Source organism: Protopterus annectens, chromosome 7.part1 (genome assembly GCF_019279795.1).
Source record: "Protopterus annectens isolate FY-2018-M chromosome 7.part1, PAN1.0, whole genome shotgun sequence".
NCBI classification, from domain to species: Eukaryota; Metazoa; Chordata; order Ceratodontiformes; family Protopteridae; genus Protopterus; species Protopterus annectens.
Window position 1 is genome coordinate 285,688,968 of NC_056740.1, and position 26,293 is coordinate 285,715,260.

The following is a 26,293-nucleotide window of genomic DNA, read 5'->3' on the forward strand; positions in this document are numbered from 1 at the left end:
CTTCTTTCGGCTGTTCCCATTAGGGGTCGCCACAGCGGATCACCTGTTTCCATTTCTTCCTGTCCTCTGCATCTTGCTCTGTCACACCAACCACCTGCATGTCCTCTCTCACCACATCCATAAACCTTATCTTAGGCCTTCCTTTTTTCCTGTTACCTGGTAGCTTCATCCTTAGCATCTTTTTCCCAATATACTCAGCATCCCTCCTCAGCACATGTCCAAACCAATGGAATCTTGCCTCTCTGGCTTTGTCTCCAAACCTTTCAACCTGGGCTGACCCTCTAATATACTTATTCCTAATCCTGTCCAGCCTTGTCACACCCAGTGCAAATCTTAACATCTTTAACTCTGCCACATCCAGCTCAAACTCCTGCCTTGTTGTCAATGCCACTGTCTCCAACCTATATAACATAGCTGGTCTCACTACCCTCTTGTAGACCTTCCCTTTCACTCTTACAGGTACTCGTCTGTCACAAATCACTCCTGACACTCTTCTCTACCAACTCCATCCTGCCTGTACTCTCTTCTTCACCTGTCTTCCACACTCACCGTTACTCTGAAGTATTGACCCCAAGTATTTAAACTCATCCACCTTCGCCAACTCTACTCCTTGCATCCTCACCATTCCTCTATCCTCCCTCTCATTCACAAACATATATTCTGTCTTAGTCCTGCTGACATTCATTCCTCTTCTCTCTAGAGCATATCTCCATCTCTCCAGGGTCTCCTCCACCTGTTCCCTACTCTCACTAAAGATCACAATGTCATCTACAAACATCATAGTCCACAGGGACTCCTGTCTGATCTCGTCTGTCAACCTGTCTATCACCATTGCAAATAAGAAAGGGCTCAGAGCTGATCCTTGATGTAACCCCACCTCCACCTTAAATGCATCCGTCACTCCCACCGCAGACCTCACCACTGTCACACTACTTTCGTACATATCCTGTACCACTCTTACATAATTCTCTGACACTCCTGACTTCCTCATACAATACCACAACTCCTCTCTAGGCACCCTGTCATATGCTTTCTCTAAGTCTACAAAAACACAATGCAACTCCTTCTGACATTCTCTGTACTTCTCCATCAACACTCTCAGAGCAAACATCGCATCTGTAGTGCTCTTCCCGGCATGAAACCATACTGCTGATCACTAATCATCACATCCCTTCGTAACCTAGCTTCCACTCCTCTTTCCCATAACTTCATGATGTGACTGATCAGTTTATTCCCTCTGTAGTTACTACAGCTCTGCACATCACCCTTATTCTTAAAAATCGGTACCAAAACATGTTTTCTCCATTCCTCAGGCATCCTCTCACTTTCTAAGATTTCATTGAACAATCTGGATAAAAACTCCACTGCCATTTCACCTAAACACCTCTATGCTTCCACAGGTATGTCTTCTGGGCCAGCAGCCTTTCCATTCTTCATCCTCTTCATAGCTATCTTCACTTCCTCCTTGCTAATCCACTGCACTTCATGATTCACTATCCCTACATCATCCAACCTTCTCTCCCTCTCATTCTCTTCATTCATCAACCCCTCAAAGTACTCTTTCCATCTCCTCAACACACTCTCCTCGCTTGTGAGTATGTTTCCTTCATTATCCTTTACCTGCTGCACATCTTTCCTAGCTCGGTCCCTCTGTCTAGCCAACTGGTACAGGTCCTTTTCTCCCTCCTTAGTGCCTTATCCTTAGCCTTCGCCACTTCTCTCTTTGCCATGCACCTCATCTCCTTATACTCCTGTCTACTTTCTTCATCTCTCTGACAATCCCACTTCTTCTTTGCCAACCTCTTTGCCTGTACACTCTCCTGTACTTCCTCATTCTATCACCATGTCTCCCTGTCGTTCTTCCTCAGTTCCCGATGTGATACCAATCACCTTTCTAGCCGTCTCCCTTACTAGCTCTGCTGTAGTTACCCAGCTATTTGGTAACTCTTCACTGCCACCCAGTGCCTGTCTTAACTCTTCCCTGAACTCCACCTCACAATTACCCTTTTTCAATTTCCACCATTTGATCCTTGGTGCTGCCCTCACACTCCTCCTCCTCTTCTTCATCACCAACATCATCCTACAAACCACCATCCTATGCAGCCTAACTACACTTTCTCCGGTCACCACTTTACAGTCTCCAATCTCCTTCAGACTGGCCCTCCTACATAAGATATAATCCACCTGTGTGCATCTTCCTCCACTCTTGTATGTCACCCTATGCTCATCCCTCTTGTCAAAATACGTATTCACCACAGCCATGTCCATCCTTTTTGCAAAATCCACTACCATCTGACCTTCTGCATTCCTTTGTTTAACACCATACCTACCCATCACTTCCTCATCCCCTCTGTTCCCTTCACCAACATGCCCATTGAAATCTGCTCCAATCACCACTCTCTCACCCTTGGGTACAGTCATCACCAATTCATTCAATTCACTCCAAAAGTTTTCTTTCTCATCCATTGCACACCCAACTTGTGGAGCATATGCACTAACAACATTCATCATTGCACCATCAATTTCCAGCTTCATAAAAATCATGCTATCTGACACTCTTTTCACCTCCAAAACACTCTTAGCATACTGTTCCTTCAGAATAACTCCTACACCATTTCTCCTTCCATCCACACCATGATAAAACAATTTGAACCCACCTTGATAGATCTAGCCTTACTCCCCTTCCATCTGGTCTCTTGCACACACAATATACCAACCTTCCTTCTGTCCATCATATCAGCCAGCTCTCTCCTTATACCGGTCATACTGCCAACATTCAAAGTTCAGATCCTCACTATCACAGTTCTAGCCTTTCTCCTCTCTTCCTGCCTTCGGCCATGCCTTCCGCCTCTTCTTTTCCTTCGGCCAACAGTAGCCCAGTTTCCGCCAGCACCCTGTCAGCTAACAGTACTGGTGGCAGTCATTGTTAACCCAGGCCTCGACCAATCCGGTATGGAAATATTTAGTGGTGACTGCATTAAATGATTTGGTGAAGTTTTACACCGGATGCCCTTCCTGATGCAACCCTCTCCATTTATCCGGGCTTGGGACTGGCACAAAGAAATGCACTGGCTTGTGCATCCCCAGTGGCTGGGTTTACAGATATGCAGTCAAAACTGCTGCAGCTTAAAAAATATGACTCCATTGTGCATCCTACCTCTCTCTCTCCATAGATATATATATATATATATATATATATAAACATATATACATACACACACATATATATATATATATATATATATATATATATATACACAATATGTCAATAGCTACACAAGATATGCACACACAAGTGTATATAACAAGAAAAAAGTGCATAGTTGGTTTACCCACAGTAGAAATGCATAGGCAGTAGCAGAAGTTGGTGAACGCCAATTTTTTTTTGTTTGTTTTTTTAAAGGTGGGAATTTTCAAGATGCCTAAGGTCATGGTAATTAAATTTTAAAGTTTGTCAACATAATTTGAACATAGGGACTCCTTAAGTGAATTGTGTGTTCTAACTTGAGAGGCTAAGAATTTATCTGCAGAGTGGAGATGCCTAATTGGGTAGTAGTACCACTGGAGGTGGGTTGATAATGAAGAACATTTTGCTGGATGGTGTAAAATGAAATCAGCTATTTTAAGTTGGGTGTAGATTACTTTATTGCAGCCAGTGTTCAACAGATGAGTACTAGGATTCCTGAGTCTGTGAAAGAAAGCTTTGAATGGAGACAACATTGCAGATCAGAGTTGTGTCACTGACATACTAAACAATGGTGGAGGGCCAGCAGCTGTGTGCATTTTGTTAATCAATACATTAAAAAGAAGTTGGCCAAGTAATGAACTTTGGGGGATGTCAACAGTGACAGGCAGGAAAGAAGAGTGTACAATGAATTATATTGCTCAGTCAAATGTGAAACCGTTTTAAAGTGCATTTTGAGTGGGTGAGTTCAACAAGGGTTTATAGGAGCTAGGAATGATAGATCGTGTCAAAAGCATTTAAGGGGTTCAAAAAGGCAGTAGAGACAAATTTACTTTGTTATGTTGTATGTTAATAGTATTTTAAAAGGAAAGCAATGCAGCTGCTGTCCTGTGGTTAGGATGAAAACCATGTGGTGTGTTTTTGAGGAGATTATATTCTAGTAGGTAATGTAGAAATTGAGAGTGGATGCATCTTTCTAATATGTTAGACAATGCCAAGAGTATGACAATCAGTCTGAAATCTTCCAAGCTGTTAGATTACTTCCTCTATGCAGAGGAAGAATGTAAGCTGGTGTCCAAACACCTGAAACATACGGTTGTGATAGGGACCTGTTAATGAGAATGGAGATTGGCAGCTGTTTTAATGCATTCAACTGGCACATTGTCTGCGGCTAAATCAGTGGGTTTGGGTTTGAGAATAAGTTTGTTGACTGATGATATGGAGATAGGTTTAACGATATATGTATTGGAGTCTATGTGTAGTGGGAGGTTGGGAGGTGAGACATTTAAGTTGTTTTTGATGAGGGATGTTGCAGCATTTATGAAGGGGCGATGAAGTTTCAGGCTGCTTTGCTGTCAGATTCATTAGATATAATGTGGGAGTAAGTTGATATTTTGAGGTGAAGGAGATGATGGACTGTTGCCCTGAATGTGTTGGAGTGTTTTTTTTGGGGGGTTGTTTTAAAAGTACACATAATGGCTTTTTTATCTTTATGCCTCTCCATTTTGACTTGGCTTCACAGAGCTCTATATATCTGACAATATTGTTTTTTTGTTTCAGGTACCATTGTTGACAGACTTGGCACTTTTGTGCATAGCCAGGGCCTTGGCTTGTTTTACTCATTTCTTCCTATATGGGATTTGGAACTTAAGGAGGATTAAGAAGACGGTATTGAAAGTTTTGGTCATATTATCTAGTGTAAGGTGATTTAGGGATCTCTATTTTATTTTTCTTACTGCATCAGTGAAACAATCAGAAGTGAAATGGCATATGTGGTGAACTATGTTTTTTCATGAAATTGAGTTTATTATTATTTTTTTGCTATAGTTCCAAATAGCGTATGTAAGGTGACAGTTACTATGGATACCAGGTAGGGTGCCTGTTTAGGAGGTATTGTTAGGGTAGGTGGCAAGTATCCAGTCTAGTGTACAATAGGCACTTGAGGACTTGCTAAACCAGTTAGGGACATCAGTGAGCTGTGTGAAGTTACATAAAATTAAGAAGTGAGTACTAGATGATTTAATGGAGTTGGTCTAATTAATCTTGTCGTTTTCTAATACATTAAACTGCATTTTGATGTTTCTTGAGATCCACGTTGCGTCTCTTCAACAGTTTTTGGGTCATTGTTTGCATGAAATACTATGTTTAGTTTTGTACCCTTTATCTTAAACAAAAGGCTGAAACTTAATATTTCTATCCTTCTACAAAACCTTACAGTGCTATTACTTGTACTCATCTTCCTCCCAGCTATACTTTCCAAAGACATTCAAAATAATCCTGATGTTTCATCTAATTCTGTGACTACTACAACTCAACACACAGGCTCCCAAACACTTAGAAAGTCACAACTCATTTTAGGGGTCACTTATAGCAGAATAGATAATAAATCAGAATAAATTCATGCATGGATTTTTAATAACTACCTTGACATTTTTGGTCTGTGGGAAACATAGTTAAAAATTAAATAATAATAATAATAATAATAATAATAATAATAATAATAATAATATCCAGATACATGTTCCCAACTGTAATCTAATTTTTTGACTGCCTAGGAACTGGTATAGGAGGTGGCTTTATGTTCCTATCTGAACAATACATAAATTACAGTATCACTACTACTGATTTATATAGATTGAACTGAAAAGCAATTTTGTCATATATAAAAACTGTATGTTAATCAAAGCTGTTGTCTGCTTTCCTCCACCTATATCCCATTTGACCTTCAAAAACATCTTTTAGTCCTTATCTAAAATTATAGGAAAGAAAAATAATTTATTTAGATTAAGACACCAACACAGACTTCTTCATCCAAAGCATTTCTGATTTAAACAGCTTGTTTTGTGACCTCAGCCTTCCTCATTACTGAAAGACCCAACCAGGTCATACTTCATAACTAGCAACTACACAAATTTTTGACTTACTGATTATGAACTAACTAGTAACGTTATTTTTGTTGAAACATCTGCACCTTTCACTAGTGACCATTGTACCTTAACAGAGAAAAAAACAAACTTCCATCCATTTTCTGTCACATCTATAACTATATATCTGTCACTATTCAAAATCTCCAGAATACCTTAAATTCGTTTAACTGGGTTGAGTTTTTCCAGTCTTCATGTGCAAATGCACATTATCTCTAGAAAACTACCCATTTTTCATGCACCACTAGTGAACTTTGCTCTCCAGTGTGACGCTCCACCTGGACTACCTGGAAATCTTCCCAGTCCAACAATGATCACAATACACAGGCTGCTGTGTGTAACCAAGATGAGAAGCCTAAGAACAAGGTATTAGTGTGTGCATCAAACCTCAAACTGTTTAAACCAAGCAAAAGCCGAATACAAATAATGATCTGAATTTTCATTCTATGTTGAACAGTTTATATAGTTTATTCCAAAGCAAAATTGCAAATGCATTTGCTTCTGCTTCTTCTCAAACTGACTGTGAGAACATCTTACTATTGATGTGCAGCCTTACTTAGCCTGTTTTTACAAAAAAAGACTACCTACAAGAAAGTCAGCTGCCTAACCAATAATGTGACGATGTTTACCTTCGGCTTGTTGTGAAATGTTCTGATGATATTATTCCTCAAGTACGCCATCCTGTTACACATTCCAAGTGGGAAAAGCAGCCAATGTTCCCTTCTCAAGTACGGCATCCTGCTACACATCCCAAGTGGGAAAAGCAATCAATGTTCCCTTCTCAAGTACGGCATCCTGCTACACATCCCAAGTGGGAAAAGCAATCAATGTTCCCTTCTCAAGTATGGCATCCTGCTACACATCCCAAGTGGGAAAAGCAATCAGTGTTCCCTTCTCAAGTACGGCATCCTGCTACACATCCCAAGTGGGAAAAGCAATCAATGTTCCCTTCTGAAGTACGGCATCCTGCTTCACATCCCAAGTGGGAAAAGCAATCAATGTTCCCTTCTCAAGTATGGCATCCTGCTACACATCCCAAGTGGGAAAAGCAATCAATGTTCCCTTTCTACATGTAGCAAATCAACAAGCACCTCTGAGTACAGATCTAGTTCACTTCTTCCTCACTTAGGTAAAAAAAAGATTATAAATAATTTTCTGACTATTTTTTATTTATTTGACATCTGATTGACCTGGATAGTCCGACTGGGCTGACGCCCTATTTCAGCGGAGGCCTGGGGAGAAAAGCTCCAAAGTAATATTATATAATATTTCATGTTACAGAAGATGTATAATACAATGTGATTCTCTACACATGCATTAACAAAAAATAAAGGCAAAAGAGACATTGTATACATATATGGTTGTGACACAGTTGAAGGATAGTCTACAGTGGTCAGATCAGCAGGTTAGTAGTAGTATTCTATGGGGGGGGGGGTAGTTTGAGTGGGTACCAAGTGAGTCCAGTAGAGGTGGAGTTGATAATAGATGTTAATTGCAGTGATAGTACAGCAGAAGCCCAGAATTGATAAGTGAGGATGGCAGTTGAGAGTTAGATCATAATAATAAAGTGGTCGGGTTGTAGAAGATGTTGTGGTGTAGAAGGCTAATGGGTATTAGGTAGAAGAGGAGGAGAATAAGGGAGAGGGGTAATAGATAGATTAGGACTGGATTTGTGGAGGTAAGTTACAAGGATATGTCCAGGTGCGGTTTAGGTAATGTTTGAGGGATTTCTTAAATATGCATGTATGAGGTATGCTTCTTAGGGCCAGGGGAAGCTTGTTCCAAAGGATAGAATTATCAAAACAACATTCTACCCCTTCATCATGTAGTTTTACATCAGGTAGGAGTACCTAAACTATTTAATATTCAGTTAATGGTACTACACTCACAAATACCAACACAAGCCATCTAAATGGAGCTTATCTAATTTCACCCAAGTGCTTTAGTGAAAGAATTTGCTTCTTCTTCTCAAACTCAGTATAAGAACATCTCACTGGTGCTCTCATCACCATAGCTTTTGACAGTCTAAACCACAACCTCTTAACAAACATTTTTGCTGCCTCCAGTTAGTCCACAATAGATTGTTTTTGTAGTTACCTCTCTGAAATAACCTTTTTTTGTCTGGTTAAACAATACTTTCTCATTCTTAGAAATATCACAGTATGTGTCCCACATGTTTCATTATTAGATCACATTTTCTTCAGCCTTTTCATTAATCTTGCATCTTCTACTCTGAAACTATCAAACCTTATTCTTTACACAGACGATCGTGTTTCCTTTTAGTCAATTCCCATTTTTTTCTACCTGGCTACACAATAAGCAACTTCATTTCACTGCAAAAATAAAACTAAATTCATATGTTTCAGCAAATCTCACAAATTTAAACACCTCCCACTTTAACCTTCACTCACAACCAAACAAATCCTGCTATATCCATCTTTAAAACTTATATCTAAATCTTGACTTCTCAGTGGATATGTTAATGCAATGATAGCATGAAAGCTATCATTAATATAGTCTGTTATGGCTGTAAAAGTCCAAAAACCAAAGAATGGCAAACAAAAGGCAGAGGACAAAGTAAATTCACTCTGTAAGCTTTTACTAAAAAAATACATGATAAACATGAAGCGCTTTTCGTCTTGTTAAATACAAAGACTTATTCAGATGCAAATAAAACCTATCTTAAAACATTTCAAATAGATGAATACATTGTCATGTGATCCCAACCCACCCAGTGAAATCCAATTAAGGATCTATGCATGTTTTACACTTAAAGACATCAGTCCTATTTTACACTTTAGTGCCATTGCTTCTTTCAGCAATGAAGAATACATCCTACCCACCTCACTTATTGTACCATACGATGACTAGTACGTTCCCTTTGAGCAACAATTACTATTATGTTACTTATGTTACATATGTTATGTTATATTACTGTCATGGCTGTAACACAAATTCCACCATTCCTCATCCCTGAAAGTAGGTTTGCAATTGGTGAAAACATTTTCCAGACACATACATAGCTTTGTCTAGCCCCAACTTGTGTCCAGTTTAACAATAATCTTAATTACCTGAAAATAATCTCAAATAGAATCACCCATTTAATTATATTCTCTCCTCAGACAGAACATTACCTGAATCAATCCTAAACATACAGATTGGTTAGCAGGGCAACTATGAGCAGATCTCCATCTACCTACACTCATTTACAAAATCCAACATAATGTTTTGCCACTATTTGTATTAAAATGCCAATAAAAATATTCCTTATGAATTGCATTCCTATGTTCATAATGCTACTGTGATGCACAGACAAAAATAGTTAGTCTCCACTGACTATGCAGTCTCCATTTTTGGCTCCAAGCTATGGGAATTTCCTCCAGGGATCAGAACTGTCACTTTGGTGTGTTATTCAACATGAAACATCTTCAGTACATTCACATGAAAGTTGCCTGCTAATGCTTTAAGCACCCAGCTTCTTTTGAATGTGCATTCTAATTTCTCCTTTCATATTTATATAATTTTCACTTTAATTAATTAGTTTCATGTTTTGTAAAAATCTGTTTATGTAAAAATGTATTTTCTGGACTTTGGCTGAAATGAATCCACTTGTGGTCATTCAATAACTCAGTACCAGGCTGAATAAACAAATAAATAAATAAAGCATCTCTATTAAGATTTTAGTACTATTCCCTCATATTTTACTAGCTGCTGAAGAATGGTTGGAACAAAGGTACTACTTTACCAAGTACGTAGATTTTGTTGCCTCGAAGAAAGGTAGATGCTCCATAGCGTGGAGTGGGCATAGAGGGCAATGTCTGCCACTGGTCCTTTGCTGGTTCATACATGCGAACTAACGCCTGGGGAGATGTGTCAAAGCCCATTCCTCCAAGGGCATAGATTTTCCCTTCTGTAAAGAAAAGAGAATTGTAAACCCTCAATATAAACATATACATTGCATTTTATATTCATACTACTTGTAAATGAGTAGAGCATTTTACACACAGCTACTAAATTCACCAAACTGTGTAGCCAAATTTAACATTATTTGCTAAACGCTCTCTTCTATCTAATGTCCTTGAGAACTGCATACATTAGCTACTTAACCATGTCACTCAAAACTATCTTGTCTCCCCTATACAACACACTGTGCTACATAGATTCAGCAAGATTGTAAACCCCCATCAAGATAAAGGTGACCTAGTTTTAGCCTTCCGCCTTGATTTATCAATAGCCTTTGCCATAATTGCTCACCATAATCTCTGTCCAGACTATTTCTTCTAGTTCTCAATTATTCATCCATGAGGTGGTTCTCTATAAATTCTTCACCTTTCTTCCTCTCTCCATTTTAATCCCCCAAGGTCCATCCTTATCCCTATATTTTTCAATATCTTGATTAATGATACACATGCAATGAGAAAACATGCCTCCAACATACAACATGCAGATGACTCTACATTTATTTGTACAGACCACAACCTAAAACAACTATAACTTACCCAGGAAACGTTCTCCTCAATCTAAACATGGCTAATTAACTCTCAACTACTTCTCAATCCCACCAAAACAAAATTAATATTCTTCAGCTCAGTCACCTTACATTCTTAAAAAAATAATTTCTCCATAACCTCTGCTAACTTGAATACTATTGAACTGGTGGCAAATGCTAAACTCCTAGATGTAAAGATACATGAAAATTTGAAATTTGACTACCATATTCAGCACACAGTAAAAAAAACATACCTAAAACTAGGGTCCATTTACTAATCAAACAATTCCTGTCAGAGCATACCAAAAAATAACATTGCCTTAACCCTCCTGTCATTGCACTCTTCTATGCTGTTCACATACTTAGCTTGCAAGCTTCCCTACTGGGAAAAATGGAACAATGCTATTACAAGAGAGATGAATTTGCAACAATCTTTGTCACAAAGGCCACCACTGACTGGCCCTTAGACAACTGCATTGGCTAGATTTACTTCAACGCTTAAACAGTTGTCAACTCCTCACTATTACCCTGCTTATCTACAAGCCAAATAACTGACCTTCCTTAAATAATATTATCAACCTCTACACATTACCGAGAACGTTATGCTCTACCTCCATATTTTTACTGCTCGCATCCAAATCAAATAATTCTGCAGGTAACTCACTATACTCCAGTTATGAATCAAAAATCTGTAATTCCATCCCACTCCAACTAAAGCATATTAAGTCACAGCAGCTTTCAAATCTTAACTAAAAGTCCACCTAATTAACTCTTGCACTGCCAGTGTCCAGGTTAACTTTCGCCTCATCACTTTTACAAATCCACTAATAAAGCTCACAGTCTTTTCCCTTTCAAAGGTTTCCACCCCTAATTTTGCCCACAATACTCATTTTGCTCCCCATCACTTCCTACTCTATATTGCTTACTCATGCTGTCAAACTCTTTTACTCCTTCGGCTTCTTTGTCAAACTTTTCTCTTTAGAGATAGTACTCTCAGACAGTCCTCTCCATACTATGTCACTATTAATTTATTCAACACATGAACTAATACATCCTTGCCAGCCACACTGCGTGACTTTGAATGTCTTCTCACACTTCACACACCTTCTTATAACTCTTATCTACAGATTGTCATGTAGCTGCTGTAACTAACTGAATATTCCTTGCTGTTTGTAAACTGTATTTCCTATTGCATGCTGTTTTGTTAACTTTGCTGTTGTTGAAACTGTATTCCCATATTATGCAAAGTGTATGTACTTGTACTTTACTGTGTTATAAATTTACATGGTAGAGTTTTTCTTCCTGGGCCTCCAGTGAAAATGGATCTTTGCCCACTGAGACTTTCCAGGTAAACCAAAGCAATACATAAATAATACAAAAAAAAAGTTAAAACACATTTCTAGAAAATAGTTGTGTGACAAGTATAGACAATTAAAATGATAATGAATACAAATGGCATACATGTAGTGAAAATGTAGTCTGTAGAAAGTTATAATGGTCTGAGGAGTCATTCAGCCACAGAGACAGCAAAGCATTTCAAAGTAGTTTTCAGAAAGTGAGACTTCAAATGAACAAATTAGGCATCCTTACACTGTAGTATTTATACAATCTGGTCTGTCCAGTTTGTATATTAGTTGTACCAGACATCATTAAAGGGGGGAGGGATGGCATAATGGTTAAGGTCTTAACTTCACAGATAAAAAGTACAAGGTTTGATTTTGACCTCTTGTTATTGGTTAGGCTTGTAATAGTTTGCAAGCTGGCAGCCTAGTATTTATCTATAAGCTATGGCCCTTAAAAGTGGGAGGGTTGACATAGTAGTTAAGGTCTTAAACTTACACATACAAGGTTTGATTCTAATATCTGATTATTGGCTAGGCTTGTAATAGTCTGCAGAATAGTATTTGCCTATGAACATATGACCTGTTAATAAACTGTTTTCTGTACACCAGGGTTTGATTCCCACAGCCTCCACTTGCTTAATATTTGACTGAACAAGTGACTTAACAAGACAGTTGAGATGCCTTTTAAAAAGGGACACTTGTGTCAATGTGCTTAATTGGCTTACCAGTAAATAAAAGTAAAATCAATATAGGCCCTTCTATCAATTACATTAGTCAGCTATTATGTTTTGAATGTGTACTGTTCTGCATTTTCTTGTATTATATATTTTTCAGCTCTCAAAAAACATTTAGTTTCACCAGTTTCTCATTGTAGTTCATTATGGCAAAGCTTATCTCCCTGGGGCTCACATGAAAATGTGACTCCCTAGATTACACTTCAGTTAACAAATATGATATAATAATAATAATAATAATATAGTCAGAGCAAAATTGCTTTGTACTTTGTGTGATACAGTCTTATGAAAAAGAAATCCTTTCCACAAAGATTCCCAGGCTATTTCTTTTTATAATTGAGAGAATGTTGCAGCCCCTTGTGTACTGTCCTCATTGGTCAAATCAGACGACAAAAAGGTAACCCTTGAAATAAATATAAAGAGTGAACTCCCAGCAGAACCTTTAAGAACTTTTCCAAGATTAACTACCTCCTGTTAAGTGAAGACATAGCTAAATTCCAAGCCCCCCCCCCCCAAATTGAGAGAACATGGTAGCCTATGCAAAAATGTTTAAGGAAACCCTATACTAGTATATAAATAACTGCATAAATTGCCAGAGAAATGATAGAGAGTATTTCCTGGGGGAAATCCTGTCCAAAACTAGGAAGGGATATGCCCAGAAAACAAAAAAACTCCGTCATCAGTCTCAACAAGCAACTCTCAATCCACCAATGACAACTTTGAGGTAAAAATAGCCTCCCAGGCTAAGGATAACCATAAGGCATTTTCAGTTATGTATGCAACCTTAAAGGGCACACCCAACAGTGTGCTGAACTAATAATAAATGGAACTTCCAATACCAAACTGGGGACATATAGCACATTTGCTGCTGATAAATTTAACTCCAATTTTACTGCACTATCACCCCCAGAATTCTCCCATGAAATACCCTCGATCATTTCTCTGGCAACTATCACTAAAGCACAGGTCCTCACTGCACCCCCCCCCCAAACTAAAAACTTTGCATTAATGGTTCCTGATAATATCCGAGGATGCATCTTAAATAGCTTGAAACATGACATGTCAGGACCACTAGAATCTCTGTTCAGTCACAACTTTCAGAAAGGCTTCATTCCTAGGGAATGGATATTGTAATGGTTGTCCCTCTTCACAAAGGGGGAGCATCAACAGACTCGAGAACTACAGAACCCTAAGTTTGACTAGTCATATATGTAAGGCCATGGAAAGAATTATCACTGACATGATAAACCAAGATCTAGGAAATCTTCAAACACTGGACCCATCCCAGTTCAGTTTTGTCAAGAGCAGTTCATGTCTACTAAACTTGGTGGACTTCTTCGAGAAGGTCATCAGAGCCATAGGCAAAACGGTGCATACGACTTACCTTGACCTGGCAAAGACATCTGACACAGTACCTCACTTGGGTATTATAGACAAACCCACAGATTTAGATATAAATTCCTGTCAGCTGATAGATAGCCAAATGGCTCATAGACAGGAAACATGAATTTATGGTGGGGCAATTCACCTCCAGCAAGTGGCCTGTTACTGGTGTTGTCCTACAGGGCTCAGTACTGGGACCTCTCCTGTTCGAAATTTGTTTCTCTGAAGCCAAGGCAAATGTAGAAGGCCTTTGGCTGATCAAATTTGTTGATAACTGCAAGCTGGGTGCCATCACTGAATCTCCAGAATATGTAGATATCCTACAGGAATGTCTGACACAGACAAATAACTGGTGCCAGAATCATAGCCTAAAACTTATTGCAAAAAATGCTTAATTATACCCTTTGGGAAGACAGACACCTTCCAAATTACAACAGTGACAACACTCACCTAACAGTAGACCCAGTGGTAAGGCACTTTGGAACTCAGGTTGACAGTAACCTGAACTTTGATCACCATGTGTCCATAGCAAAGAGAAAATGTTTCTATTTTCACAACTTTTAAGTTAGGTTATGGTATCCACATCTAAGGAGATCATAGTCTCACTACACTCAGTCCTCATTAGTCCAGTAATTGAGCACTATGCACCCTTCGGCCTGTGCCTGACCAAGTATTTGCAAATGGTGGAGTAGCCACAGAGGTACTTACTAAAAGAATACAGGATGTAATTAGTACGCCCTATGTGGACTGTCTCAAAGACCCTGGTAAACAGCACCAAGTCTGAGGACACACCACATAAAAACACCAGCAGGAAAAGCAGTATATCTTAAGTTCTTGTTCCACAGAATTTAGCACTTTCATCTTAGTAGAAGACTTTGTCAGTTTTTTTTGTGGTGTGTTCTTGGACTTGGAGCTGTTTACCAGGGTCTATTTTATATTAGTGGTGTTTAACTTGGTTACAGTTTTATTTTGGACTTTCTCAAACCCCTGTCCTTGTAATCAGTCTTCTAAAGACTATAAGGGATGATCTGTCTACCCTATAAGCATTCTCTCATCCAGCCCTAATGAATCTGCTACACATTCAAAAAACAAGCAGCACTAGAATTATACAATCTAATGATTGAAACCTTGTCTGTGACACAAGCAAAACATGTTGGAGGGAAATGTATGTGTCTCAGAGATTACCCTCTCTCTTGAACAAACTCCCCATTCATGTTAAAGAGAACTCTTTCCTAAGCCTATCCAAGTGCAATTTGGACCAATGGATGGGAAATCGTAAAGTCACCCCTGGCTTGTTGCCTGTGGCCCTTATGGACAGGGACAATTTGTAGCTAGCCTAAGGCTCTAAGTTCTTCTAGCCCATGGGCATTGATAATTGGGAAATTCAGGCATAAATGTCTTTCGGGCTGTTAGCCTACTAACTTCCTGTGAATCTATGATCCTGTGGTAAAACTTAAATAGTGACTCAGGAAGGCAACAGCCTGTGCAGAGTCAATAGTGACTGAAAGCAAAAACATACCATGCCACAATATGGCAAATTTTGTGTCTGTAATATGTCACAGTGCCTTTACTAGAATAAACTTAACTTCCTCTGTGACCCTGAACTATATTCAGTGGGTAACTGGAAAATGAATGAATAAAAAAAAAAGTTGAATACAGGATCAATATATGCCCAGTGTACCCAAGTCAAACATATTGTTTTGTTAAAGAGCTGCCCAAAGTATTCAGGCAAAAGTTTATGGAAGGACCAGAATAAACTGCACACAGACTACAAGCAGAAATAAGAAATCAGAAACCACACCACCATTGCAGATTGATTGCATATGCTACTCATACTATTATTCACATAAAAGTACCTGCCATACACTTTATTCTTTATTTAACACTTGTTGCTATATGCATGTTTGCACAAACTAAGTCAAGGTGTAAAAATCCGGCACATATGATGCTCTCCATGCTCATTTGTACTCAGTAAAAACAAACAAATTGCTATATATGGCCTGCTGATGCCACTTGTACGGTAATGCATGAACAATAGTATACCTGAAATTCCTTAGTGCAAATTGCCATACATGGCATGCTGATGGCACGTGTAGATTACAGAGGCAATGCATGAACAATAGGCTACCTTGTACTCCTAAGTGCTACCCAAAATGTATTCAGCATTCAGCAAACTAACATGCAGAACAACAGAACCCCTGGAGAAAAAAAAGTTTCTTACTAATCATTGGTCAACTTAAGATTTAGCACATTGGCATAATACTGTAAATGATAATATATATGTGTTAGTGCAGTGCAAACCAAACAAAATAATTCTGTGATTCAATGATAACTGCAGTCAGTTACAATGCAGTAGAATATATCAGTATCAATCAGTAATTTATAATAATAATCCTATTCGTAAACCAGGTCATTATTCATTTGCAATCAGAAAAGATGGTATGCAATATGTTAGCTACAAGATAATCACTGACAAAATAAATTATGTGAATTTGTCCAACTATAAGACTTAGCCGGACATTCTTCCAAAGTAGTATGTTCTGAAATGAAATCCATGACTAACTTCAGACATAGTAAGATTTTAAATAAGTTAGAGACCATACAGAAATTAAGTAAACAAGATGTCACACCTAATGTGTTGGTACCAGCATACCTAGAGCAGGCTTAAAGGTATCAGGAGGCCCAAAAAATCAAATAATGGATTAAGAGGCATTTACAGCAATGCAACAACAATTGGCCAGCACATAATGTGAACCTAGGCACTTGAAACAAAACACAACAAAAAAAACTAAATGGAATACATAGCTTTTTATTTGCAAACCGGTTTGAAATAAAAAGCTATGCATTCCATTTAGCTTTTTTTGTTGTTTTTTATTTCAAGTGCCTAGGTTCCCATTAAATGCTGGCCAATTGTTGTTGCATTAGTATATTCGGGCCGTGTATACCCTACGTGCATAGCATTGTGTTTTGCTCCTGTTTGGCGGCCTTGCTGTAGGGACGTGATTCCAGCACTATCATCATTTGTTTAGGGGGAATCTCCCCTTGGCTAAACTTCTAACCAGTATTTTTGGACTTTTGTTCAACTTTTGGTGAATCTTGATTATATTATCGGGATAGTGGAGATATTCCGCATAAGAGGAGCATTGTTACATGTCGGAGGTTGCAGGAGTGGTGTGGCATTCATTTTCATCTAGTCCTTTAATATCAAGGGCCTAATCGGTGGTCCAGGGGAACGTGAACAGTTGAAGTCCACTTTTATCTTTCGGGAACATAGGGGCCTTGGCGTATGACAGTTTTCGATCAGCATTTCCAGATTGGATGTCAGCTTGTTTAATTTAATTTTTTGCGATTCAGGTACTGTCGCTATTGGTCATACTACATCCAGGACTGTGAGGGATTATTGTCAGCGTGCACTTTCAAGGGGGAATATTTTCTGCTTTTATATGTATGGTCATACCAGGTACTTTAATATTTCTTGTTAAACATCCGGGACGTATGTTTTTTTGATATATGGACAAAACAACTGCTTTGGCATATATTGTGTGATCACAATACTTGAGGAACATTTCATTTTACCATCACATGTGCTTATTGTTGCTGATTGCCTTGCTTTATTGGGGTTAGCATACTATTGACAAGCATTGCCAATATTGGTTTCTGTATCATTTTTGATATATTGAACTAATACTATTGCTCTGGTTGTTAAATATCATGTTTTGTACTTTTTTGAGAAAGCAAAGTGCAATTATATGATTGGGCTATTTGAATACATTTTGAATACATTTCAGTATTCTTTACATGTGCTCAGACTGCATTATACGTATACTAGCATTATTTTGGTTTATAGATGCATCCCTTTATATGCTGTTTTCAGCAATTGAATTTTATTTATAAATACTGTTATGTATTGTTGTTTTATTAAGGGGTTCGGAATATAATTTGCACACAGCCAATTCTTTTCAGTACATTGAGCTCATTTCTTTTTTACTTGAGTTCTCATATACACTGTGCTTATTAGGGGATTAGCAGTAACAATTCAAATCCAGGCCTATTCCGCTGGTCTAATTTTTATGTATCCTTAAATACATCAACATTGTTTGGTTATCTGAGTCTGAACTTTGGCATCCCATACAGATATTTCCTTAACTTCTGGATGCTAGTCTCTTATTAAATCAGCCCTATTATGGATACATATACCTTTTTGGGATAATTTCATTTTGATACAATATATCTTTGATCTGATAGCTTTATTACCATTTGTTGAGATATTTTGTATGTGGTTGATACAATTTCACCATACTATCCCAGGGTTTGAATACTGACCAATCTATTGCTAACCTTAGCATAGTTTAGGAATTCATCCTGGATGCTCAGTCTTCAATTTTTTGATACATCTTATGGGTACAGGGTCCTGGTTGGAACTACAAGTATAGGATTTTGAACATGAATATCAGTTCTCGCCTCAATTCAAACCCCCCCTTCTTTTAGTATGCAAGTTAATTCCTTAATGGAATATTAATATCGACATTTGTTTGATATTTACCATTGGACTCTTTATGACTGGAATAATCGGATAACTACCGATTGGGGTATTGTTTCTAGTCTACAATAGGGTTAACTTTGATATAGGTGCAGTCTCTTGGTTGACATCCATACCATCACTGTCTTATATACTTTGGGTATTTTTTGGTAGCCCTATTGGAAGTTTAGGTCTTGGGGCACCAGCTCTATTGACTACTGTTATACTAATTAGATTTAACCACACAAACATGGATTTGGAAAATATTTTACAAGGATTATGTGCCGATAGGGAGGATATTGGTGTGTTTGGAATCAATATCATACTAGGCAATAATCAAAAGGAGTCTGGATACAATCCACCCCAGGGATGTGACATGGCATTCAATGCTCTCAATAAGGGACTCAAGAATTTAAGATCAAACATTTGGCATTTAAGACTGTTTCATGCATATTTAAGTAAAAACATTGCTCCAAGGGGTCTAAGGATCCGTTTACAACAGGGGTGTCCAACCTTTTGGCTTGCTGGGGCCGCATTGAGTGAACAGAAATGGTCTTAGGGCCGCATATAAAATATATCATATAGTTAACTCTTTTGTTGCTCCAGAAGACCACAGTCGACCTCCTGGCTGTACTGTAGGTGCATTTGAACAATGAATAAATGTAATAAATGCCTAATATTTGCCTTAAAATTCTCATTCTAATTCTAATTCTCTAATCTAACAGTTAACTCTAACATCTTAGTTAATATATATATATATATATATATATATTTTTTTTTACAAATAAAAAGATATTCACTACAGCACTAGCATTTCTCACTGGGAAAACCATTCCAGCAGTCCAACTACGTAAAATGTCAACATCAGCAGTCCTACAATACTATAATCCACAAAAATAACCCAACAAATTTGCAATAAAGTAAAGAATTCACATTACTGACTTAATAAAACAATTCTGAATAAGCTACAAGAGGGTCTCACCGAAACAAATAACTGGTGCCAGAAATATGGCCTCAAGCTAAATGCCAAAAAATGCATCATCATCCCCTTTGAAGAGAGTGATGTCCCCACAAATTATCACATTAATAACAATGTTGTAAACACGCAATAAGTCGTATGGTACTTGGGCACCCAGGTTGATAGAAACCTGACTTTTGACCACCACGTTGTCTCCGTTGTAAGGAAAGCTTTTTACATGGCCCACTTCATTAGTAAGGATATCTCATCTAGGGACAAGGTCATAACATCCCTGTATTCTTCTTTTACAAGAGCCATTATTGAGTGCAATGCCCCTTTTGGCATGTGCCTCAGCAAAACACCCTGCCAAAAGAAAGACTACAACCATTTCTGACAAAAAAGGTCAAAGGACTAAGTTCACTTAGTTATCCAAACAGACTATAAAGCTTCTTGCTTTCCTCTGTCTCTCACTGGCCCCTATAAATTTCATCATTGGCTTGCTTTCCAGGCTAAGAAAGATCCTACCTTAAGAGACTTCCTCTACCTCAGAAATACTGGTTATACTTAAAATGCTCACTACAAAGACCACAGCCTTCACTGCAACATAAACAAGACACTTTTTATGGGCAGGTTCTTGACACAAAAACCTTCAACTTCTGTAAAAAGCTCCTCTCATTATCAAACAATGTAGTTCAGCAACATGATGGCTGGATGGATAGCCATAAATGTAGTCCTTGGGTAAGTAGTATAGCCTTCATCAAACCAGATGGAAAATCCACATACTAACCTTTCCCAGCTCGATGGCTAAGATCTAATATTGGTTACTCAAGTGTAGTTGCCCAAGAAGAGGGACATGTTTAACTAAGAATTCCATTTGCAAAATTATATTCAGTATACATATTAAATCTCTCTCTCTTACATACACACACACACACACACACACACACACACACACACACACACACACACACACACACACACACACACACAAAAAGCCCCTACTTGTAAAATAGGCAACCTGAGTAATCACATGACACCCACTCGCTGAATGAAATTGTCTGAAAGTCAAAATAGCTGAAAAAAAATCATAATAGAGATGGATTCATCCATGTAATTTCCCACCACCAAAAGGACCATCAATAAATCAACAAACAACTGCTCAGCAAAAAGTAAATCAATAAGAAAACCATAAACTATAATGCTACATACTGGTGTAAACATATAACTTGTGTCAATCCCCAGGTTAATCATACCAAAAGATTGTTTCAGAGCTTCAGCTATGTACAAACAGCTTTCTCCTAAAAACTTAACTCATTGATATTTGCCTTGCTGTAATTATAACTGTAAAAAAAATGTTTTTAAGTTTATTCTGTACCTCAATGATTCTCGCTGTTACGAGATGTAATCTCTGCCATATTGTATGAGTACTACATCCATAATTTGCTGTCTCTCTCATGTATTGTATTATATTGTTTTGTGTTATTTTTGGAGCTTTTCTCCCCAGGCCTCCGCTGAAAATGGACCTGTGTCCAGTCGGACTTTCCCGGTAAACAAATGTAAAATAAAATAAAATAAATAAAAATAAACTTCCCTCCAGTCTAAAGCCATTTGACATTCAGACATTTTAATTTGTGCAGAAGTTACTCACAGACTGACAGTTTACTGAGCTGTAATGCTAACCTTCGCTTTTGAAAAAAACAAATTCCCAGACTTTGTCAATAGCTCAAAGTGTAGAGAGGATTATTTATTTATTATATATTTATTTATTTATGGAAAACATCTTTAAAACTGTTAAATTGATTACACACCCAGAAACACAGAAAAGTTATTGTGATTGTGTAAACCACAGACTGCTGCAAGAAATCAAAGTCACATTAGCACTCTATGCTTATGTCTGAACAGATGAATCATACCTGTCAATTCCAAAAGAAGTAAAGTAGCTTAATGTTGTTGTTGTGTCTTTCGGCTTTTTCCCGGTTAGGGGTCGCCACAGAGGAACTCTGGTCTGCTAATAATTGGCAGTAGATTTTTATGTGCCGAGCTGCCAGGCCTAATGCACAACCTTCAACTAAGGTACACCCATTCACGCATGTCTCCACACAGAAGACGCTCTAGCTGAGAATCTAACTGGACAGTGTCTTACTGTGAGGCGACAACGCTACCGCAGCACCACCACCACAGGCAACCTTTTTATTAAGTAAAGTAGCTTAATAAGAAGGTTATTTGCAAGGTTACATGGCAGTTTATATTGGAAATAAACAGAGATATTAAAAAGGCTCTGTTTTTCATAATTATGCCGAAAAGTCTTCCAAGGTAAATACAACTTCGGATTTAGTATGGAACCATACCTCTCAACCTTAGATCAAGAAATCTGGACAAAGCAAAAAATAAAACTGGGACACAGGCCCAAAAATAGTTATGCATTACAGACACCATTGAAACAACTGTAGCTGCAAACATTATACATCACTTCTAATCCTTCTATCCCATTATTGTCAGTTAAACATTATATGGCTCATTCAGTCCTGCCTTCTTTTGCATCAAAGAAAACCATGCTTTGAAATGACAAATGCAATAAAAATAATAAATAAAACACATTGCATCAACATCCTGCAACTTCCTACCTGCAAGCAACCTCAGAGCTTTCACTGAAACTAGGGCTGCTTGTTTCCCCAGAATGACAGCTCTCCCTAATTAAGTCTAATGGTATACAACCTACCAGTATCTGGACTACCTGAAATAGATTAAATTATAGCCTGTAAATTGAAAGTACACTTTGTTTAATTAAACTATATTTCTAAGCCCACTTACTATATTTTTTCAGTAACATCCCAATATCCATTTCCAGGTCACTTTACAAGACAGTGGCAGTGGCAGACTTGGCATCCTTCAGAACCCAACAGGCCCACGCTAATACATTGTCCATTAAATGTAAATATCCATCCACTGTAAATGGCAAGAAGCTATGTCTTAAAAAAATCTGCTTCTGGTATGCGTACCCAAGTATTAGGTTTTGAAACAAAGAAACATTCTCCACAGTCCGTAAGTCTCTGTCTTTAATAATCATCCACTGTTGCAGCGCTCCCAACACATAAGCACACACATACACACTAAAATCCCCAACATTTAAAAAATGACATTGTGCCCACTTGATTTGCTAGTATTGATGATCCGCCAAAGCTATGCTTACTGTTGTCCAGTCTACCACTGCTTAGAACCCACCAATGAAAAAATAGTACTAGGTGTTTTTTTGTTTGTCTGAAAAAAACAATACAACTTTATATGCTACAGTCCCACATAGTCAGTTCACTACTGACCCATTAACCCTAGGCTGCTGTTTCATTCTCACTCCCTGGAACTGCATTACCTTGTATGACTACTTTTATTTCCTAAGCAAAAGACACAAATTGGAAGATGAGGCAAAAATACAGACATTGTTTGAAAATCCATATAGTTAAGAGGTATGAGTTCATGTTCAATACAACACTCTCCCTGATAGGAAAGCCGCAATTTAATGAAAGTGTACTCTTAATGTATGATATATTTGTGAGCTAACTTTCTTGTGTTCAGTAGGTAGACTGATCATTGTTAGCCTCTTTGTGCATGCGTCTCTCTCTGTCATGCACACATACACACACACACACACACACACACACACACACACACACACACACACACACACACACACACACACACACACACTCTTTTTCTACTTTCACGCACACAATTCTGCTTTCATGCATGCACTCACTCACTCACTCCATACTTACCTATTAACACAGGTAATTGCTGTCCCTTTCAAAGGCAACAGAGGCAAATCCATACATGAGTCCCTCTTCAGCAAGAACACACACACACTGATTGTTCGGCACAAAATAATGGCGTAAACACACTGACCCTTTTTTGGCTCAAAAACAAAACTAGAAGGGTGCTTTGGCACATGCACACACCGGCATTACCGTTACAGGTCACAGGAGTGAAAAACACAAAACAAAAAAAGTGTTTTGGGGCATGCATACATCGATGTTGCAGTTAGAGGTTGAGGGCCGCATGGAAGAGCTCTTAGGGCCGCATGCGGCCTGCGGGCCACAGGTTGGACACGTCTAGTTTACAATCTTTGGTTGGTAGATCTAAAGAGAGACTAACCAATGAATGGAATGAAGCTTTGCAACAAGCATCCATGTTGTTTGTCAAAATATTGGCTCAATATTCTGAAAGAATGGTTGGCATTAACCTCACTGAAGTCCGAACATTATGTGAAGAATGTAAAAAATTTGAGTCCCTGCCCACATTCATTGAATCAACCAAAAAATTGTCCAAGGAGCTGGCAAACCATGACAAGTTAACCAGGGAAAGGAAAATTAAAAAGTTTAACAGGGACATCTCGGACTACCAGAGAGGATGACCCTTTGAGTCCCATAGAACAGTCAGGTTTATGGATGTCAACCAGGGCACAGCAGTCACTAGGACTAGAAAAAGACCTAGATCTATTTTAAAAAACAGGGAGAAGTCCAATACTAGTACATCAGGGGAGGAATCCTCCTACACAGATAATGATAGTGTTGGATATAGAGAATCACCCAATCGTAAAAAATCAAACATGTCAGTCCCTTTAGAAATGAAACAAGGCGTAGGGGTGGACGTAAACATAATCACAGGAACAAAAAACAACTCCTTTGAGGGGTTGATACAGAACCTTCTCACATAACTGATTGTGTGTATCAAAACGTTTTAAATTTGTCTGATGTCACATTGTCACATGAACAAGAACAATTGTTGAATAAAGGACTTGGTTTTGTACCAGGGTTTTTCTCTGATGAATATAATGTTGTTACGGATGTTCTCAGTTTTTGTCGTAATCTCAATTTGAAATTATTTTTTTCAGACAGGGACTCTCAAAGATCTAATGAATTCAGATTTTTAAAATCTGGTTTTCAACCACCAATGAAACGTATCTATTTTTTTACAAACAGTTCTCAGGGATCTACATTTCCAACACAAGGAATTCAGCATACTCGGGCATAATTTATCACCTTCTGAGATTACGGCTCTGCAATAGCTACAGAATAATCACAATATTGCAATCCTGCCGGCAGATAAAGGCGGAGCAGTAGTAGTTATGAACATGAGCTATTATCTCAATGAGGGCAGGTCACAGCTATCTGACACCAGTTGTTATATGAGTATGGCTATTGATCCACCTCCAGTGTTTAAGAAATATATAGATTCCTTTTTGAATCAAGCTGAGGAAGAAGGTATTATTAGCAAAAACACTGTTCAACATCTTATGGTTAAAAACCCACAGAAACAGGTTCTATATCTTCTTCCCAAAATTCACAAATCTATTTCTAAACCCCCAGGCAGACCCATAGTTTCCAGCATTGGATCTTTGACAGAACCATTATCTGTGTTCCTAACACAATATCTTAAACCTCTATTGACTTTAGTTAGGACAAGATTACAAGACACCACACAATTTTCCAGATTGTTCAGGATACGCAATTGGAGCCCAGTTGGCTTATGTGCTTGTTAGATGTCAAAGCTTTATACACTAGCATACCCCATTGGGCGGGTTTACAAGCTCTTCAGTATTGGTTGGAACAGTCTGCCCTATATCCACCTGGGTTCAATACATTGTTGATCTGTATGGCGGAACATGTATTGAACAAAAATGTTTTTTATTTCCAAGAGGAATGCTATTGGCAGCTTCAGGGCACTGCCATGGGAGCATCTTTTGCCCCAATCTATGCAGATCTATTCATGGCCTATTTCGAAGAATGTATGATATATGATCCACTTCACAACATTTACCTTGTAGAAATTGACATTTGGCGCAGATATTTAGATGATTGCTGGATGGTGTGGCATGTAGATGCTACATACTTACAGGAATTTGTTGAATATCTGAATGGCAATATTTGGGGGATTGAGTTTACTGTCACATACCATCTACAAACCATCAATTTTCTAGATGTTACAGTTTCTAGAAATATGGATCACACTCTTAGCACCAGGACATATCGCAAATACCCTCAATATAATACATTACTTCATGCTTCAAGTATGCACCCACGCCACACCATCCGCAACATACCTAAATCACAATTTATGCGTATTAAACACATAAGCTCAACACAACAAGATTACGAACGAGCCAGTTTAGATCTTTTCAATAGATTTGTTGACAGAGGTTATAAATACCAAGATATTGTTAGGGCATGTGAATGGACTACCAAGGCAGATAGGAACACACTATTACAATACAAAATATGGGATACCAATCAATCTAAATCAACAATCAGGTTCGTTACCACTTATGGTAGAAATCATAATGCTATTAGAAGTATAATTAATATACACTGGAATATTCTTTTGGCCAATGATCAGCTAAGACAACTTTTGGGTCCACAGTGTCACTTTACATATAGACGTGGTAAAACACTGGGTTCTTTGTTCTCTCATTTCAAGAACAAAGAAAGTGGTGGAGCTATATATAAACAAATGACTATGTCTGGTGATGAATTGTTGGGCACCTTTCCTTGTGGTCACTGTGGGTCTTGCAAACAGGTCAGCAAACTTAAACAATTTACCAGTAGAAATACCAGCAAAGTGTATGAATCTAAAGTTTTTGGTAACTGTAGCAGTAGCTGGGTGGTGTATTTGGCTACTTGCCAATGTTCAGCTTTTTATGTTGGACAAACCTCCCGGTCCCTTAGAATCCGTATGAATGAACACAAGAGGAAACCAATGCTCTTTGCA

The 26,293-nt window shown here is 38.1% G+C and overlaps 1 protein-coding gene across 1 annotated transcript in view; it reads right to left on the reverse strand.

The window, feature by feature from the left end:
- The window catches only part of KLHDC8B (kelch domain containing 8B), a 1,966,070-nt gene that overhangs the window by 505,640 nt on the left and 1,434,137 nt on the right, over window positions 1–26,293 (reverse strand). The window contains exon 3 of the mRNA XM_044078490.1: window positions 9,854–10,018. Within this exon, the coding sequence (XP_043934425.1) occupies window positions 9,854–10,018 (165 nt within the window). The remainder of the gene's footprint in view (window positions 1–9,853; window positions 10,019–26,293) is intronic.